General features: G+C 45.2%; 1 protein-coding gene across 7 annotated transcripts in view; it reads right to left on the minus strand.

Moving 5' to 3' along the window:
- Kcnma1 (potassium calcium-activated channel subfamily M alpha 1) overlaps window positions 1–20,576 on the minus strand; it is a 756,236-nt gene that overhangs the window by 113,785 nt on the left and 621,875 nt on the right. For 2 of the 7 annotated variants that reach the window (XM_023718948.1, XM_004624057.2), the window contains exon 19: window positions 13,575–13,748. The exons of the other annotated variants lie outside the window; for them this stretch is intronic. In XM_023718948.1, coding sequence (XP_023574716.1) covers window positions 13,575–13,748 — 174 coding nt within the window. The remainder of the gene's footprint in view (window positions 1–13,574; window positions 13,749–20,576) is intronic. 7 annotated transcript variants of the gene reach the window in all.

The raw sequence follows: 20,576 nt of genomic DNA on the forward strand, positions 1-20,576 counted from the left end.
AGGGGGGAACCCCAAGGCCCCAAGGTTGGCAGATGCCCTGATAGTGATAGGAGGAAGTTAGAAATGCAGCCTGGAAGCGCCTCAGCCCCTGGAAGGATGGAGGAGAGCTCAGGACCCTGAAGTTAGAATTGCAAAAGATGTGGACGAATATGCACCAGCCCCTAGAGCCGGTCCCAAGCAGGAGGCAGTGGTGAGCTAAGGATTTGAGTCCAATCTTGACCTCACTCCTAGCTCGGATCCCACTACTGAGAAAAACAACAAGATGCAGAACCCAGATGCTCACAAAGTGGTTGAGGAAGAGTCACGGCACGAGCTGTCCACAACAGCCGAACTCCAGAAATGAGTGAGATCGAGACCGTCACCAAGGAGATGAGCCCTGATGAAATCTGAAAGGAAGGAAACGTCCCCCCATCTGTTCCCCATTGTTTGTTCTCCTACATCTTCGAGGAGTGCAGTGCGTTTTCTGATTCCCTCTAGATCCAATTCAAAGAAGGACAACCATAAAGGCAGGTTTCAGCAGGACGAAGAATGAAGAGAACCGAAGTCATAGTTTTGTAAACATCCCAATCACCAATGTAACTCCAATAAGCATTGCGATAGCAGGACTACTCTATGAGATACAAATACAGTCGCTTTTCATCTAGGACACATGTACTACCCAAGCCAGGAAGCTTCTCTAGCCTGGACATAGGTGTCCCTGCTTTGCAAACCCTACACTTAGTTATATTCTTACAATCTCTCTCTCTCTCTCCCTCCTCCCTTCTTCCCCATTCCTTCCTTTCCTCCCTCCCTCCCTCCTAGACATGTAAGGGCCAAGGGCGTTTGTAGAGAAGCCAGAAGTGATCTGCTTTCTTTTTGCGATCTTCAGCAGCTGATGGTGTTCTGACCACTGATAACCTTCCAGTCCCTGGACTCAGCTAATCAACTGGAAGGGGGCACTTTTTCTGTCCCTCTCTAGGATCGAGGGAGACATCATCAAAGCAAACAAGCTAATAATGAAGAAAAACCCTGCGAGAATCTTCTGGATTCTCTCTATATCTGGCCTAGAAGGTGACCATTCATAACCAGAATAATAATAGTGACATATTACAACATTTCTATACTCAAATAAGAATTTCATTATTGTTTCCCCACACAGCTTCCTACAATGTTGTAAGTAGACCCCAGTGTTGTAGAAGGCTTTACCCAAGCAAGAACTGAACAGCAAAAGAACACTTTTTGGTTTCTGCTTCAACCAGAAAATGAAACTCAGAGTCTCAGAGTTTAAAGTGACCTTAGCGATACCATCTTCCAAGTCCCTTAATTACACACAAATTTTGCAGTGCTTTCTGGGTAGTCACAATGGAAAATAACACCTCAGAAAGATATTCGCCACGTCCTGGCATATCTGGTGGCTTATTTTGGTTGCAACTGTGATGACCTGATCTCAAAATTAAATAAATTGACCCCATTTCAATTTTATACTCTTTTATACTACACTGTTCAATTCTCAGGTACCATCCGCAAACTTCTCTGCCTGTAATTGATGTGACCTTTTATAAGACAAGTCAGACAAGACTGCATCATTTGGAAAGAAAAAAAAAATGCATTAGCTGTAGTCGAAGTAGTTATTTGCTATTATTTCCACGAATATCATGAGTTGGCTGACCGCTGATCTAGCTAGCAATCTACTCACCCACGATGTGATCTTGACCGTGTCTCTCTTAGTCCACATTAATGAAGGATAATAATAATGAAAAAGACTGCATTCAACATGTGCCAAATATCTTCTAAGAATTTATAAGACTATAGTCTTGCAAATATATATATGTATATATATATATATACATATATATATATACATAATTAGTCTTATATATATTCATTCACTTAATCCTTACAACTCTTGAGATAAGTTCTATTATTATTTCCTCTTTACAAACAGGAAAGCTAAGAAATAGGGTCTGGAATTACCCAATGTCCCATGGTAATAAAGTATTATAACAATTTGGGGTTACTGCAGAGGAGATGAGCTACGGCAATGCATTGAGCAGTACAGTCTCAATTATGTATAGCACATTACTCTGTAGCAGTCAACAGCCACTGATCATCTACTTCATAAATTCATCAAAATATGAGCACCAGGCCTTAATTCCAAAATGCCCAGAACATGCACAATCCCAGTCGGTGTCTCCTGCCTTCCTCTGAGGTGGAATTTCTGACTGCAATTGCCAATGAGATCACCCAGCTTCTGCACGGTGAGGAAGGTGGCTTGCAAATCCTCTAATACGGACAGAAATTAAAAAACATGAGGTGTCCGCCTAACCGGATCATATTTGTATCTCAACAGCAGAAAACTGAGTGAGAGGACTTCCCGCAACCAGCGCCCTGCAAATTTCAAGTTCATGCCAGTCCCAAAACCTGGGCCCCCAGTGATCTGTGTTCCTCGGCTCCTGTCTGCATTCCTAGCATAGTTCTTACTTTCATTTGCACCTCCTGTCCCCTGCTCTGCAGGTCACTGGACTTCCTTTTTGGTAACACCTGTTCAGGGCTTTGGCTCCAAAGCACCCCTGCGGGGCACGTGCTCTCAGTTGGATGTGTTACAGGCCATGTGTGGAAACATTCATCTGTGCAAAACAAATGGACAGCGCCACCTTGAGAAAATGTAGAGAAAACCGAGAAAATCGGAGCTCTTCACAGCCAAGAGGGCCACTGGAGCTGGCAGAGAGTGCTCAGGGAGTAGCGCACAAAGCTTGTGGTGTCCCTCATCCTGAAAACAATGAACAGAAGGGTGAACCTAGTTAGTAAACAGCTATGGGACACTCTGCCTCTGGAAACCTCAAGAGACCGCCTGGGTGGCGCTGTCAGACTTGATGGGCCTCCAGCTCCGAGCCGATGGTCTTCATGCTCCGAGGGACGGCAGAAGCTTCGTGCGCCTGAGCAGGCAGGCTGCTGCGGCGGCCCGCAGATGGACGCTGCTCTGCACAGCAGATGCCCCTGCTCAGACGGGCTCCACCTCCACAGTATTTTTACACCACCCTAACTCACAGGAACATGAACAGGTTCACTGAAAATAATAAAATTGAACGCCAATGTCACAAGCGCTTGATTTCGAGATCAAATGCTCTACATGTTGATAGGATCCCTGCCTCTTCTGAATGGAAAGCGTGCCAGGCAGGGCTTTGCCCGCGTGAAATGTTTGTATATTACGCTGACGATTGTTCCCAGTATTTATCTTTCACAACGAACACTGACCAGGCCTACGATCAGATAATTCGCAAGTGTCTTCAGTTGTGTCCTTGTTCTTTCTCATTGCGTCCTCCCCCTCTCGATCTTGTGCGTCCCCGCTCTTTGTGCACACACACGTACTACTTGGAAAGCTGCTTCCAACGCGTTAGGAAACTTCACGTATCTGGGGTGATCTGTTTTCCTGGCACACCACCTACTGCTTGAATGGTTAAGAATCGCTTCATGTATTCATTCTCTTACTAAATATGTGCTGAACTGGAATCCTTCAGGCTATTTCCTTCTCCAACTTTCCTGCCAATACACAAAGCCCCACCAAGAATGCCAGCCTCCTGCATGTCTGACCTCGGAAAGAGGCAGCCTGGAAGTCCAGTCTTGACTGAGGGTAACTGAACAGCCTCCAGCTCAGAAATCTGATATTGGCCACAATGAAGAGCACCACAGTTCACACAGTCAGCTCTATTCTCAGAAGATGCTTGTGTGCCAGGGTCTACCAATGCTCCTCTGAGCACTGTCAGCTCCTTCCAAATCATCGGTCAGCACAGCAGACGCAGATCTAGCTCTGGAGCTTGGGTCTTCTTGTTTCATTTAAAAGTTTCTCAGTGCACTTGATCATCTCTGATACAGAGCTGCCTCAAAAGATTCCACTTAAGAGTGCATAGTTTGTTTCCTCCCCCCATAGCTGTGGAAGCACTGGTGGCACTCACCTTGCCATGGTGAAGGGGACAGGATGGGGCTTTTTCTCTGCCTGGAAGAGTCCAGGGGAGTTTCTTGCTGTTTCTCTTGAGTGCAAGAGGAAACATCCTCCCAAAGATGACCAAATAAGAAGGTCAAGTAAGGAAGACCACTTTTGCTAGCACATTCCATCTAAAGTGGACATCAGAAGAACATCTCCTCAGAACGAGAATCTATGGGCATGTCTAACAATCTTCCTCCAGGCCAGGCACTCTTTTGACAGAGAGGTCTTTCTGATTCCCTCTGAGATGTCACAGATGTGAGTCTGAGCTGACAGTGTTGGGCCTGGCTTTGATCATTTAGATTCTTTGTGCAGAAAAGGTCAGCTAAGAAAGTAGAACCCTTGTAAGCAAATGCAAAGATAGCAGACCCCCTGGTCATCTAACTGACTCAACATGTTAGTTTGGAAGAAAGTCCTCAAGGGAGGAGGACAATGCATAGCTAGCTGGCTAGGGGCACTTTGCCACATTCCACTTCCAGAAGTTGGCGTCTTCTGTGTCCACAGCCTACCCCTCTAAGGAAACCCACGATTCAAGGATTTTCCATGCTGTTTTCAAGCCTCTTTGGGGGTCAATGGTGTGCACAAATGCTCCAGTTGTGAGCGCTGACAGCGACACAAGAATGCAGACAAAGGTGCTCCGCGCAAAGACACAAAATGGAAAGGAAAACACGCCATTGTGCTTTAAAGTGCTACATAACTTCCCAGGATTTGGTGTGGCAGTACTTCACAGGAAATGTGTTTTGTATTTCCACTGGAGCAGGGAAAGTGGTTGAAACTACAGTGGATTTTCAGTGCATGGGATGTGAAGTACTTATTATTTTTCCTCTTCATAGATGTAAGGAGACATGCTGTCTCCCTGAGAAAGATGGGAAAAGTCTCACAGCCATACACAGAGATTTTTAAAAATAATTCCCATGAGCTGTAACTGTAGCTACCACATGCAGCTGGAGCCAAGACCTGTAGGGTTGGCCCCAGGTCCCAGCTGGTGGCCCCATTTGCATTAGGCCTGCTCTGCAGCCTGAGCCAATACTGTCAAGCCAGCATTTGGTGCTGTCCTCTTCTGCCACCTTCAACATGTTCAAAATGGAACACTTATTCATGGTAAGGGAGGAAGACGATGAACTGGGGGAAACAGAAATAAGTATAGTAGGCCCTTAAAACCAGCGGAACCTACACTGCCTTCCAGGGTTCCAGCCCTGGCCCCAGAGAAGTAACTCTTCCTGGAGCAAGAAAATTCCACTAAGCCCAATGAGCAAGCGCAATGGCTACTGGTCAGCTGGGGAGAATTAGGTTTATGAAATTTAACTAATGGAATTCAACTGTTTCAGAGCCATTAATTAAAATTTCTTTACAAAGACTGCAGCTCTTGGGCTTGTGTTTGGATAATGTGCTTCAGCTGGGAGGTCCTCAGGCAGTGGAGCTGGAGCCATCCTCCACAAGGCTCTTCAGAGTGGCTCCATCCTACCTCCCTCAGGCACAGTCTCTCAGTACTTATCTTCCCTCCTGGATGGTGGGTCTCCCACAGCAACGCTGGCCCCTTCATCCCCTGCTGCCCCGGCTGGACCCGTTTTGCTAACCAAACATCTGAAATGCTTTCTATTGCATTCCACATGAGGAAGAACAAAACTCTTGGGTCTGGCCTCTATCAAAGACTGGGCCTTATTTTAGCCCTCTAAGTGTTCATCTTCCTGAAATCCCTTGAACAAAATTCCTGAACTACAGCCTCTCTTGATGACCAGCTGCTTCATAGGAAACTCCAGCATCCCCACATTGTCACCAGTGTTGATTACTAAAATCTTTTGTCTTTTCCTCCTTGTTTGGAGACCAACTGATCTATTGATCTTACTCAACTGCACAAGTAGCTGTTTACCAAAAAATTACCTCACAGAAGGGAGTGTCACATGGCCTATTTTTTTTAAATGTATTTGGTACAGGGCCTCACTACACAGCTAGGGCTTGGAGTGATCCTCCTGTTTTCAGCCTCTGCAGCAGTAAGATTACAGGCAGGCGCCACCATGCCTGGTCTCTGTGGCTAGCTCAGTGTACCTGGAGGCAGGGCCAGTGCAGCATGTTGTGCCCGGGATTGAATCCTGGTCCCTACACTTGCCTAAGCAGGTGCTTAGCCCATTGAGCTACCTAGCTGGCCCACATGGCCTATTTTTAAATCTCGGCACTATGTAACCCCTGGCAAGTCATTCAACCTCTGTAGCTCACTTGCCTCATTTATAAGTGAAACACTTTGTGGGTGCCCCAGTTTACAGCTGCTGTGCCTGAAAAGAAGAGGTTCTACTTCCTAGTGAGGACTGACTAGTGTCTCTAAAGACAGAGGCTGCAAGCCATGCTCACTGTGCTGGCAAAGGACCCTGCATATAAGATAGCAGAAACTACACTAGGTTTAGCTCTGACATGAATCTTAGTCACCCAACTGGCTACTTCCTAGTGCCTTGGTATTAACAAGCCTCAGGTATGGAATACATACCTCATCAGGATAGATCTGCACTTAGATAAGACAAGAACATCTCCCTTGCCTCCCTGGGCCTAAACTAGAATCCTGGTGCAGAGAGAAATTAAATGCAAATTTGACTTAATTAATTCTTCAGCAACATGCTATACGCCTTTTCCGTGTCTCCTCCACAAGGAGCATGACCTGTGTATATAGTTTCTGCACCCTACTCCATCCTGAAATGCTCTTCACTAGGCTGCTCTGTGCTTAGGGTTCCCAGGCTTAACGGAAGTCAAAGGCCCCAAATAGGAAGATCTTCTCTGCAAGTGTGCTGGCCAATGTCCTAAATTTACTAGGCCAGATGACAGGGGTCCATCTGAGATGAAGGACATATCCAAGCGATACAATGGGTACCATATGAGGAAGCAGAATCCCAAGGTTTTATGGGGCCCAGAGGTGCCACACATCTACTGCTGCTTCCTGCTTAGATGAGATTTGAAGACAGAATGCAGAGAAGTTCATGTCGCCTTCCCACAAGCCTCTCTCCCACGCGTTTTCCTCATTATTGGTCTGATACTAGTTTGAGGTGATGCCCAATTGCGTCCCAACAAATTAGCCACAGATATACCCTAGCGGTCCACTCGGAGCGCTCCTGATGCGGGCCGGGGGATTCCCAGGCTGTGTGAGCCGTGTGCGCCCACAGATGTTTTTAAAAGCCTCTTCCCAGAGGCCCATTTAGAGGGAAATTAAATGCAACTTTGACTTAATTAACGTTTTAAATGATAATGAATACAATGTAGATTCATAGGCAGCATTTACATTGTGTTGTAAAATTGATAAAAATTTAATAACTCTTTGTTAATAAGTTATGTCTCCCCAGACCCATAAAGCCTAAGGCACTGCAGACTCCAGACTGGGTCTAATCTAGGCTCTTGGTGCAGGTGGGGGCGGGAGGCAGAGATGGACTTGACATTTGCTCCAAGCCTGCACTAATTCAAACCTCTGCTTGTTCATCAGTACTTTATTCCGTACAGTAAAGGTCAGGATTTGGGCTCAAGGCAGGGCTTTGACAAGAAAGCTCAAGTGGAAGGCGGGCTGGCCCTGGCATCTGTCGCCCGAGATAGTGGAGGAGGAGAGGAGATGGAGTTCTAACTGGCCACATCTGTCCTCCACCATGGGGGTAAGAGGAAGAATCCACTAGCTGGTGGTCAGAGCTGTCACAGTGAGTATCCTGACGGCCAGGCTCGGTCCTGAAATGAAAATGCAAGCATAATTTCCACGTCACCTCACATAAGGACCCCTGCTTGGCTTACACGGGGCATGCCAGCGTCCTTTCTAATTTGTCTTTAAAGAGCCAAGTCATTTTATTACAGCAGCGTGCCCCTGGAGAGGGAGGTGTCTCAGTGACGAGATACACACCAAGAACCCGCTCCTCTTCCCTCATTCTGACCTTTCCACTTGTCTCTCAGTTCTGTTTCAAAGAAGTTCCTTTGAAAATTCAGGGGCCTTTAGCCTATTGTTTCCTTCCTATTTCATCTACATGGTACACGATCGTGCCTATTTATCTTATCAAGGGATTCAGCAATATACTTTTTTGGGAGGAGGGGATAAAACAAGGCCCCCAAGTATAAACTAACTACTTGTTCAACCCTAACTGCAAAAACCAAAAAAATCAGCTATTTTGTTCACATGAAAGTGGGTTTGTTTGGCATTCATCAGAGATACACAATTTAAGGGATTTTTTTTTCAAAGGAAATTTGCTTGGAGCCTTTGATAGTGGTGTTTTATAAAGCGGACTGCTGTGGAGATGGTGACCCCCACCCCACAGGACGGCGTATTTGCAGTCACCCGCCTGCTCAATGGGTCTGCCAGAAATCATACGAGAGTTACTGGCTTCTGCGGCCTGGGCTGTGACCAGCAAGGGTGCCTAAGAGGCTCCTCCTGAGGACATTATTAATGTCAGTCACATGGGACGTGGAAATGGCAAGACAGGCCTCTCTGCCTTCCTGTTTTCACTTCCTCCCATGAATTGCAAGTGGCCCGCTCAAGACACAGGGGCCAGGTGGGCTAAAACGCTGGGGCGGAATCCCAAGTCTCCTTCTGCGTTTGACATTAATGTGTGTGATGAATGTTGAGGGAGACATGGAGCGCACTGTCTGGGCTGGCCGGGGAAGGCGAAGACCCAGACATACAGGCACAGAAAAACACAGGAAGGAGCGAAAAGAGGAGGTCCGTCAGCGGTGACCAAGTTTCAGAAGCGAGAAAGAAGCTTTGGGGTCGCACAGTAGGGTGATAATCGTGAACTGCATAGCTCAAAACAACTAGAAGGAAAGACTCTGGATACCACAAAGAAATAGTAAGCATTTGAGGTGATGGATATGCAAATTAGCCTTGCCTACGTGCAGCAGTGAAAACTCACTTTGTACCCCATACATTTGTGTTATCGTTGTCAACGTAAACACACATGTTGATTAAGATGGCTTGTGCCAAATTTCCTCAGACTTGCTTTTCTCCTGTCTTTCTCTTGTGGGAAGAGGAAGTCACTGGTTTTCAGGGTCCAGAAGCAAAATAAATAAAATTTAGGAATAAAAAGCCCGAGGGAGTCTCCCAAGATTCTATGTAAAAGGGATGAGGTCATCACAGGCTTGTGGTCCTTAAATACTTTCAACGCGACTTACTAAGCCTTTCTTTTCGGGTACAGGAGACTCGGCCTAGGTGTGTCCTACGATGGACTTTTTCCTAGAGCTCTTTCCACCCTCTGCCCTGGTATCTGATTTTATGTTCTTCAAAATGCCATTAGTTCACTGGAGTGACTTTAATTCTATTGACAATGTTAATTCTCTGCCTGTAGAAACCAAAGGCCACTCCGGATAAGCTGATTTTTGTTTATTATCTGACAAGACTCGAGATTACTCTAAACCGATTTTGGTGTGCCTCCCTTCAACCTAATCGTATTGGACTTCTCCCCTCAGCTTAAGCATCAGGGCTGAATGCCTCCTCATATTATATTTATATCTGACATAAAAGTCATGCGCAATTTAAAATTACCTACAGTAGTTTGCAAAAGGGTGCAGGTTTAAACTATTAGTAAATTGAAAGGCTGGTATGCGTGAACCCACGTGTACTTTAGCTAAACCTAGTTCCAAGCGCGAACCCAACGACCCGTTTCTCTCCTACCAGATGATGAATTTGCTCGTGCCCGTGTTACTGATGCTCTGTGACCAGAGTCGTGTCGGGCAGGTCTCAGCAGGCCTGAATCAATATGCACCTAAGTTGTCACTGCATTATAATTTTCACTGTCCCTTTCTATAACACTTGGCCATCAAATATCAGGCAAGACCTAAAGAATGATAATAAACTTCCAGAGAGAGAGAGAAAGAGAGAATCCATTTCACAGAATTAGAAAAGCGTGGGACTAATTGGGATGTGTGTGTGCGCGCATGCACGTGTGTGTGTGTGTGTGTGTGTGTGTGCTTTGCTAGACCTATTTTTTTATGTTGAGTAGTAATAAACAACAGCTACTTGTGAAAAAGCCACAGCACACTCCATTCGGGTGGCTTAAGTGAGCTGGCTGTCCTGCTCAAGGCTCTCTGAAGTAGGAACAACATCAAGATGCCAGTCACATCACAACGAATTAGCCACAGAACGTGAAAGCCGTCAATTCGCAGGCTACCCTGATGCAGCCTGAGGGACGCCCAGGCTCCAGGAGCTGCGGAGCAACTCTCCGCACTGATCCTCAGCCCCAGTATTAAGTCAGTCTTTCCCAAAATCTTCTCCTGGCACAGCCTTCTTGGTTTCCATTTGTCTCACTTTCCTGGAACCCCCTTGTCTTTTCTAAACTGGCCCTTCATCTCCAAAGGTCTCCAAGTCAACGCAGGTTGACCTTCCATCTCCTGAGGAGTTCAATAGAAGGAGACACCGGGTCTCGGAGTAGGGGACTTACGGGCTGATCTCCTAATAGCCCACACAGTCAGAGGGAGCTGTCTGAGCAGCAAGCACATGGTCTTGCTGTTAGCGGGCAGGTTTTGAAACCTGTACGGACACCTTTAATACAGTCCCACCCCTCTGGGGACTGGCTTCTCCTCCTCCTCCTCCTCCCACTTCAGAAAACGCAGAATGGAACTTTGTGTTTCAATTTAACATCCCTTGAAGAACGGAAATCTTTCCCTTTAGAAGAAAAATAAATAGCAGAGAGGAAGAGGAAAAGCAAGAGAGAAACCACTCAGGCCTTCTCCACGGCACACTGGAGAACTGGGGAACGGCGACCAAAGCAAGCTCTGTAATAGCATAATGATCTTTAATGAGTGTCTTGGGAAACAATACAGCCCCAGCATAAAAGACAAAGGGCAAAACCTATCATGGCTCTGCTGACACTAATTCAAAATGATTTTCAGAACAACTAAAGAATGTACGAGAAGTAATCTGATCCACCCAGCTGACCTCTTTGATTCCAGGGCCCTTCTCCTGCCATTTCTAATTGTCAAACCCTCTGCCTTTCACATCTGCTCATATTTAATAAAAAGACCACTCTCGCCACTGCTCTGAGTCAGCCTGCTCTGTCAAGTGGGCACCCCAAGCCCTGCCACCAGCAAGGGACACCCAGGGATGGCTATGGAGCTTTGCCAGTGGGCTTCAGGGGAGGGAGAGAGAGGGTTTTTTTTTTGTTTGTTTGTTTGTTTGTTTGTTTTTAAATTGGACAAGAGTTTATGTAGTCATGTGAAGGGGCTCAAATTGGAATGGATTTTTCTAACTTATTATTAATGGTCAAAGGTGAATGATTTCACACAGGGATGGGTGAAATTTGCTTTTGTCTGAAGAAGTGATGACGGGGGGTGGGGGGTGGACAGGGCGAGGGAAGTGGAGACGGTGAACAGCTCTTAAGCCGTCAGTACTAGTTAAGACTTCAACACCTAGCTCCAAATGCCGTGTCTCCCGTGGTGAGGGGGCACCACTTGAAGCACAGGAAAGACAACAAAATCCTGCACTGAATGTTTTTGAGAGGCTGGAACAATCCCACCTCAAGTTGTCTTTCTCCTGGCCTTCAACCATGCATGGCTATGATTGCAGAGCTGAAAAAAGATCCTTCTAATTATGGTTTCTCTTGGCTAAAATAAAAATTACTTACACTAAGCATCCTGGGCCTTGGACAAGGACACGGGCAGCTGTGATAGGAATGGCTGACCAGCGCCAAGATGTGACCGCAGAGCCTCAGCTCAGAGCCGCGGTGGCTCCTGCCTTCCTCCGCTAAGTCTGCAGCCAAGGTTCTGAACCTCGTGGTACCTTGAAGTTGTGCCTTAGGCAGAAGTGACTGGCAACTATCCCCGTCGCCACCACTCACAGAGAGGTGGCCTGACCCCCGACACCACATCCCACTGCTTCCCCAGCTCCTCTCTTTGAACCTGGTGATGTCCCGCTACACGTCATAGAAAAACAAGTTTTTGTGCAGCTGTGACCTATGTCACCTGGATCACGGCATAGGTAATAGATAAATTTTTTTGTGGGGAAAATGAAAAGGATTCAGATCATGCCATGTGTAAAAAGAATCTGAAAGGAAACTTCCCTTCCAAGACTTTAGGCCAGCACGGCAGTCTACATTCCCTCTCAATGCAACCTCAATTAAGTATCGCTTTAAATCAGTCCTTTCCCTTAGCACTATCCTGGAGGAATAGTGAATTGCGAGTCTGAGATGATGGATCTCTGGTTCTAGAGCAGACTTTTCCAAATGCCTTTGAGGCAACCTGATTGTACTTCTGATGCCTCAGACGAAAACTGTAGGTTCTGGCATGGCTCACCCCTGCGGGGTGTGCAGTAGCGTGAGAGCTCCCTCATCCTGGAAGGACACAAGATGACCATCACAGGAGTGCACTGTGCTGGGCCTGCCATCAACTCTGGCCAGCACAGGTCAAGAGAGTTCACTCTTCAGAAAATACATGCTCAAGAGCTGAAATCTAACTCCTGCTGGTGAAAGGTCAACAAGCTCAGGGCACTTGGGAGGGGACAGGACAGACGGCAATATGATCACCAAATAAACGAGTTGGTCCCTTAAAGAGGAAGGGAAAGGATCATATGCAGAAAGAATTGTTTCCTGCTTCATGTACTATACAAAATGTCAAGTCGAGGTCCCAGTCATAGTCTAATGGCATCCAAGTCCTGGAGCAGAATGCAACCTTCTCCGGAGGGGGATGAGGAGGTACACCTCAGCATCTCCATCTGGCGCTTTCGGTAACATCACCTATGAAATGGATTCTGTGCTGAGAAAATAGCAAAGTCTAGGATGAAGACAGGGATGAGTGTGGTCCAAGGAATTTGGCTCCCTCTAGCCTGAGCACGTACCATCTGTAGGACCGATGCATTCCTTAACATCTCCAAGCTCAGGAGCAACAAAGGCCCGAGCTATAGACTCAAGGCAACCATGGCAGTTGCTGGCTTGTGTGCGCTTGTGCTTTATACTCATGACGGCTACAAGTTAGCTTTAGTTAAGTGGGAATCTATTGTTGGAAAAACAAAAGAAGAATGATCTCAGAACGATCTTCCTGGGGCAAAGCTCTAGAATTCACCAGCCAATGGAAGTTGGCAGATTTAAAATTCTCTTTTCCAGAACATAGGACAAAAATCTGTCACTGGAGGAATGAGTTTCAGATTAGAGAGGCACAAAAAAAAAGTACAAAGAGGTATTATTTTACACACATACATCTTCATATCAACTCTGTTTTTTTCGGAAATTAACTCAAAGCAATTTAGTGCTAGATCTGGCCTTTTCTCTCTGCACCTTTTCCCTTCCTCTTTTTGATCCAGTTCAAATTATAGCCATGTCTAAAATATCAAGACACACATTTTACATATCTCAGCATTAATATGGCATTGGATGTGCTGTCGGTTTAATTTGTATTTCCATTTATTTAAATGAGGGAGAGAAAGGAGGCCAATCAGCAGGCTGGTGTGTCCTAGGCTTGCACGCTATTTCAAGAAGTAGATGGAGGCAGAAGGGAGGCCCTCCTCTGCACTTATACAGAGACACAGGCAGCGGGACTTCCTCTCACCACAGAAGAGATAACATTGGGAAGGAAACACCGGTCAGGTGGACGCACAGACCACAGGGCACGACACGAGACAGGGAGGATACCACAGACAACACAGACACGGCACAGCACATGTTGAGGTCAAACTTACAGGCAGGGAGACTGGTGGAGCAATCATTAACAGAGACAGAAGAAAGTGGGAAGGCTCTCTCAAGGGTGTCCACGTCACCACGCACACGGCCTGACATGCACGAGCAGTCACGCTCAGAACGTCCGCAATCAAAACAACATGCCCGTCTCATTCTCTTGCAGATGGACATCTTGGCTACAACCATGAGGTTGGATGGGAGGAGAGGAAGAGAGGCAGTTAATGGCAAGCTGACACACAGCAAGGCAGCTGGGAGCTGGAGGGATTGAACACAGGTCTTAGTTCACATTAACAGTCTTGACCCAGGGAAAAAATGCAGCGTGATAGTTGGTAACAGTTTGGCTGTACATCAAATTAAAAAAAAAAAGCAATAAAAATATAAATTGCCTGTATCGTCCCCAAGGCTGTTGCATATTGTACCCCCACCCCCTCCATAGAGTGGTGATTACAGCAACAGGACGTAACTGAATACAGTCAGATTCTTGGATGGGAAGAAGAACAAATTATAAACAGTTCTTTTTTTTTTTTTTTCTTTTTAAAGTAACCAACCTTTTCTCCCTGGCACCATTAATACAGGGAGGATAAAAGAGAAACAAAGCCAATCAATTACATTCATTGCTTATGTGGTATCACAAATGGTTTTTGCAAGAGGTGAACATATTTAATATGTAGTTTTCTAATTTCCATCCACTTCTGGGGCACTAGGCAGAGCCTGGGACACACTTCCATCAAATTAGATGTTAAATGATTACATGTTCATACAGAATCTGTGTACGCCTTGGCTCAACTTCCCAGGAGTGAGTTTACATGATAGCTATAGGAATTTAAATTTACTCTTGACAGAACAAATATCCAAATCTGTCCATATAAGAAATGCAGCTACTCAAGGCTAATGCTGAGTATCTGACATTAAAGGAAGTTCGCAAATAAGAAATCAGCAAAAGCATATGAGAGGTTGGTTCACCGGACGGCATTTAGCTGCTCGTGGGTGTATTTTCTGCTTAAAGCTGAATCTGAAAATGGCATCTACCATTCCTCCCCACCTTCCAGGAACTCAGAATGCAATCAGACTACTGGTTAATAGGGACCCATTTTCTTATATGGAAAATATTGGCCGAAATAGATTAAAAACGACAAAACATGAAATAAGAAAATGGGTCCCTTGTGAAATACCTTACTGAGAATTGCATGCCCCAGTGTTGGCTCTTCTTAAACTAGTGTGGCAGGCTCCGTTCTGCATGGGGGCCCACCCCAAATGCTGACCTACAAAGGTTGTTGCACAATACTGTCCAAAGTTCTTCACCTCTACCTTTCAAGAAAATTTGTATTTCAGTACAAGAGGAACTTTTCGCACCTCATTTGTATGCCACCACAGGCAGACATACTGGTCTACCAGTGGTCAGCTTCTCACACAGGGGAGAAGAAGAATTCATATTTACTCTACGGATCACAGCCAAACAACAAACCTGAACCAAGGAGGTGTTATTCCCGGCACCCATAACTTCCATTTGGAAAGGCATTCTTCCCTCTTGTTCTTGTTCTTTGCAGAGAATGGTTACCCTCTTATTTTAAAATATGACTTGTGGTTTGGCCCTCTCTGATTGTTACAGTCACCAGGAAAGGGGCTTAAATCTCTCCAATGGGTCAAGTCCTGTTCTAAGACCTTTATGACTTGCCATACAGTCTATTTGTCAAGCAAGGGGAACGTTATGATTGTGAAGAACAGGCACTGGGGAGATGAATGAGAGATCTCTTCAGCAGCATCTCTGTCCTTGTAAACTCAGCTCACACTTTTAGTGGCATGTTCTTGTAGCAGCCTGGCTATTCTGTTGTTCAGATCATCATGCAGCCCCAGCCCTGTTCAATGCACAGTATATCATTCCTTTCCGCTTAGCTATTACAAAAAAAAAAAAAAAAAAAATTCCACTATAGCATTTGAGTCAAAGGAGTTTAAAAGGCACTGGCATGACTGCCCACATGGCCTCACAAAGCAGCAGCAGCTGAAGTCAAGAAATGGGGGGAACGTCTTCAGCTGAAGACATGAAAAGCAATTCATTTGAAATGCATCCAGGTCTGGTGTAAGACTGAGAGATGCAATGTCTTATTTTTTCTTTCTTAGGTCTTTCAATGGAGATATTGATTTGTTATTTACCCAGAAGAAAAAAAAGGGGGGGGGGGATGATTTTGGTGGTTGTTTCACTGTAGATAAATTGTTATGAAAGGAAAATTTTAATCAAATGCTGTAGCAGAAGAGAAGCCCATCAAACTCACAAATGCTTTGCTTCTCATTAGCAACAGTCCCTGGTTTTCATTTCCATACTTCCATTTTGGGTTTATGTACAGTAATAGAGTCTGACACACTTATGATATATATATATATATATATATATATATATATGCCATTTTTAAGAACAAGGGATGGGATAATGGAGATGGAATCACTTTAGAAACTATTCTGTCAGAGGTAACCCCTCATGATGGGTGATTTAAACCTCCTACTTCATAAGGGTACAGGAGGTACGATCACATCAAACCAGGGCTCTCAGGGACTGTTTGCAGTTGTCACTGTCGATTGTTCCAAAGACCATGCATTGTAAAATTTCATATCGTTAGCATGCAGGAACAGGCTGAAACTGGTCATCGAAGCAGCAAAAACCCATTTGCTATAAGATTAAGTGTTAATTATAATCAGTTACATTCCAAAGCAGCATATGCATTAAAAAAAAAAACCAGAAAACATGCTATTACACGTCATTCCTTCCCAGATGTTTTTTCACACTCACACCAAATGCAAAATAGAAATCTCAAAAAAACAAACAAGCACCACCACAAAAAAACCAGCAAGAAGGATTAACAAGGGGCTCAAAGACAGGATAGAAGCAGTTAAAAGTGATTGAGCCCCCCATGTTGACAAACCTTCACGAGTCACAATGTCCCTAGGCCAAGGGCCACAACTGGGAGCGTGGCGCCTTTTCTCTACTTCTTGAATAATCCATGTTCCTCCCGCCATGTGTCTTCACCTGCAGAGTCTGCAGCCACTTGCCTACCATGTATGGCCCACTCTGACCTACCACTCGGTGAAGTGATCCAGCAGGCTCGAGGGCTGTACGTACCAGCGGGGAGGAGTTTTCCTCTGGGCTGCTATTCAAGTCAGGGACATGTCCTTTAACTAAAAAGAGGTGAGGATCTGTCTCACCAGTAGTAGATGCTCCAGAAGATATGGATACTCCTTGTGCAAAATTATACTCTCAAGTTGTAAAATAAATTAATATCAAAATTATGCTGTGGCTCTCCTAATTTGAAAATTACCTCCCCAACATCTTGCTCAACACTCTCTTCTCTCTCTCTCTCTCTCTCTCTCTCTCTCTCTCTCTCTCTCTCTCTTTCTTCTTACTCATTCACTTCTGTTTCGTGATTATGATGTTCAGATCCAACAGTATTTTATTTTGGACTAGCAAATTACTTTTACACGTCAAAGAGCCATAGGCTCGCAACGTTAAGTTTCAAAGAGGAACTTAGAAAATTGCAGTAAGTATTTAAAGCAGGAGTTTCTTATCTATTTCCCGCCTGCACAAAGTTCCCTCGCTCTTCTGGTGTGGGCTGAGGTCCTCTTAGGAAGTCACCCTTGCTCTCTTCCCAAATCCCAGTCCTCAGAGCAGTTTTCCCAGGGATCTCAATGGCATTCCAAGTGGAACTATGAGGACATCTAGCGGATCGGTGTGGAAGAGCAGCAAACAACGTGAACTTTGCGGGCCTTGCTTTGAAAGAGGTAGAAAGCGGACCCTGATGTCTCTCAGAATTGAAATGCTTTCAGTGTCATTTCAATTCAGTGGTTGCTCCGATCCACGCCAGATGCTCAGGGGCAGCAGAGACAATGGGCAAGGCATCCTAGGAGATGATCCTAGGATGGCAAAAGGGACGACTTGGGAGCCGTTCACGGGCTCCACAGCTCGGCTGGCCGGGTCTCTTCAAGGCCCTTCTGCAGTTTCCTGACAAAGAGGGCGGACCAGTGTGTCCGTGGCAGGTGTAAACACTAGAGCTACTTGTCATTCCGTCTTAGGGCTCTTGAAACTTTATGCTCCATTAACTGGCCCGATAGGCCAATTTAACTCAAAGAAAGCAGAAATATAAGCCTCCCGAGACTTCGTCTTCTCTTTGGCCCACATCACTAGGTTCTTGCTTTTGGACTCATGCCACTGATTCGGAGAAGTTATGTGGTTGTCAAAAATTAGATCCTGGGTCTCACCTTCCTCCAAAGAACTCTATTTGAGCAGTTTCATAATTTGAGAAACAGCTTTTATATGCTTTTCTTCATCCCAATAAAGTGGATATTTCCACTATTTCCAATACGACTTCCCAGGAGTATTTATGGAGACAAAATAGAAGCATTTCCCTAATGGACATCATCAAAGCTAGCTGTTTACTCTTGAGTTTTTAAAATGGAAAGATTTCTCAGACACGGGCTGGGACAACTTTTCCTGTCTTTTCAAAGGTCATAATCGTGAAAACTAAAGCCTGCTGCAGATGTAGCAGAATTAACTGCTCTTTTCCTGAAACAGTGCAACCATCAGCTGTCAAACTGTGGTCCCCTGCTAGTGAGCCCTTCCGAGCCAAGCCTGGAATGGAAGGGAGAGCTGGATCGCCTCCTGTCCCCGGCACCATCTGCCTCCTGCTTCAGCCACCAAATGGTCAGCCAATTCGCAATTGCAGAACCTTAATTTTCAGGGTGGATTGGAAGGGGGCAGGAAAAGCAACCATGGACAGCGAGGTGCAGGTGGGGTTTTCCAACCGCTGGGGATGGTGAGATTTTAGGTTTCAAGTGCAGCAGATTCAAAGGAAGACTGGTATGGGAAAGAAAAAAATCTGCTGTTCAATTCACAGATACTTCTCAGACCTGACCTTACTTTTAAAATCAGTCCAATGAAGGGAGTTTTATTTCCAAGCATAAACCATTCAAGCACTTGGCAGGACCTTCAATTATCAGTAAAATATCCAGGGAGAAAAGTCAATGGAGGCTTAAATTTGAGGTGTACTCTTTGACGTGGCACTGCGAATCACAGAACATTCTTTCAAGCGCTGTCAGTGAGGAATAACGTCTTCACTTAACAAAATTCCTCTCGTTACCTTCTGAAGAAATTCCAAAAAGGTCTTCCAGGTGGTTTCCCAAGAACAGGAGCAGAGAAAGGAAGGACAAAGTCAGTTAATGGCATTGGCTCAAAGCATAGCAAGCTCTGAGATTCAGCGGTCAGCAGTCACGTTGCAGCTGGAAAAGGCAGAAGAATTTGGCACTAGAGTTGCTTGTTGAGTGACATCCCGTTTTCCTCCGATTCCAAAGAATGGCAAGGCGGTGGGTATGAGGGCACCTCGTGTCCTCCACATCCTGGAAAGCAGTACAGCTGAAGGCAACCACAGACTCAATACTGGCAGACTTAGGCAAGGAGGTGAAGAAAGTGATCGTTTTGGTGATTGTGGCCGATTGTTCACTGGAGGAAGCCAGTGCCACTACACTGAGCTGCAGTCCCGCCCTTTTTCATTTTTTATTTACATTGAGCATTTCATTGGCTCCAAACCCTGAGGGTGTGCCCAAATCAGAGATCAACTTGCTTCTGCTTCGAAGGAATCTGAGGAATCCCATGTTTACAAATCTCATTTCTGAATACAGAACCGATAGTCCCGCCCTGAAATACTGCTGGGACCTTTCCAAGTGCACCCTCCGCTTTGGGTGAAGGAGGTTTCAACGCCTTAAGTGAGTCAGAGGCCCAGGTTGTTCAGGCTCCTGTACAGCTCATCAGTGACATGCAACCTTCTCTTTAGTCAAGCTTTCTTCGTTAAGCAAGGAAATGGGTCTTCTGAGATGCCTCACTACACTCGTCGATGAATTGGGCAGGTTTTATTTTAAGGCAAAGGAACATGGTAAGCTGTAGGAAATAATTGCCACTGTGGAAATATTTGTGTCCAGAAGGCCGTGTAGATGCGTACAGTCCCAAAGGTGGTACGCAATGGATGTTCTAGCATGTACCTTCTTGTACAGAGAGGCACATAGACTATAATAAGTACGACCTTTTTCTATCTGTATGCTTACATATAAAAATATATATTTTTATATATAAAGGACTGCTGTGTATCATATATATCATAACACATGAATATATATGTACCCTAGATGTTTACTTTGAGGGACAAATTCAAGCTGTATAGCAGGGGAGACAAGGAATAATTTATCAAAGGCAAGCATGACAATGATCCTCAATGGATAAGGCATCTACAGCTATAGTGGTAAATATCCCAGCCTAACCAACGTCCCTTAAAAGTCCTGAGATAAGGCCTTCAAGAGAAACACACTTTTGTCAAGGTCTTATTTTCGAATGGAAAAATAAGACAACGGTCAGAAGCTGGCCAGGGGCTGGGCATGGGTAGATGCACGGAGAATGGGCTTCAGGTCTCCACAGGTCCAGGCTACTCCGCAGACGGTGTTGGGCATGAGCGAGTTGGGGCATGATTGTCACTGCTACATGCAACATGAATACCAAAAGGAAAAGAAAAAGCTGTACAGAAAATAAAGGAAGTATCTCATCTAGAGAAAGACAAGGGAACTAGACTCTGGGCTGCTAGGAACCCGTTTTACTCACAATAGATCACTACCAGTGTGCAGTTAAAATAGAGTAGGGGCCGTATTCCAAGGCAGCAAAGAGAAAAAAAAATAAATCAAAGATATATCAATGATTAGAAGTCAAAAGAAATTTCTTCAAACACATCAATCTAGACATGACTTGTCCCTTAGGAGTCTACCCCTTTGGCAAACTTCCAGAGGCTGGGAGGGAAAATGTAAATCATTAGATCAGGTTTGTTACACAGAAAAAAAAAAAAAAAAAAAAAAAAAAAATGGGTAACTGGTAGACTCTGAGAATTTGAGACTGAGGCCAGACAGTTGAAGTGAACTTGCTTCCTTGCTGGAGTGCTATGAAGGAATGGAAAGAAATGCAAATGTTAAACTATACTACCACG

This window comes from Octodon degus, unplaced genomic scaffold (assembly GCF_000260255.1).
Source record: "Octodon degus isolate 3935 unplaced genomic scaffold, OctDeg1.0 scaffold00005, whole genome shotgun sequence".
Taxonomy (NCBI): domain Eukaryota; kingdom Metazoa; phylum Chordata; class Mammalia; order Rodentia; family Octodontidae; genus Octodon; species Octodon degus.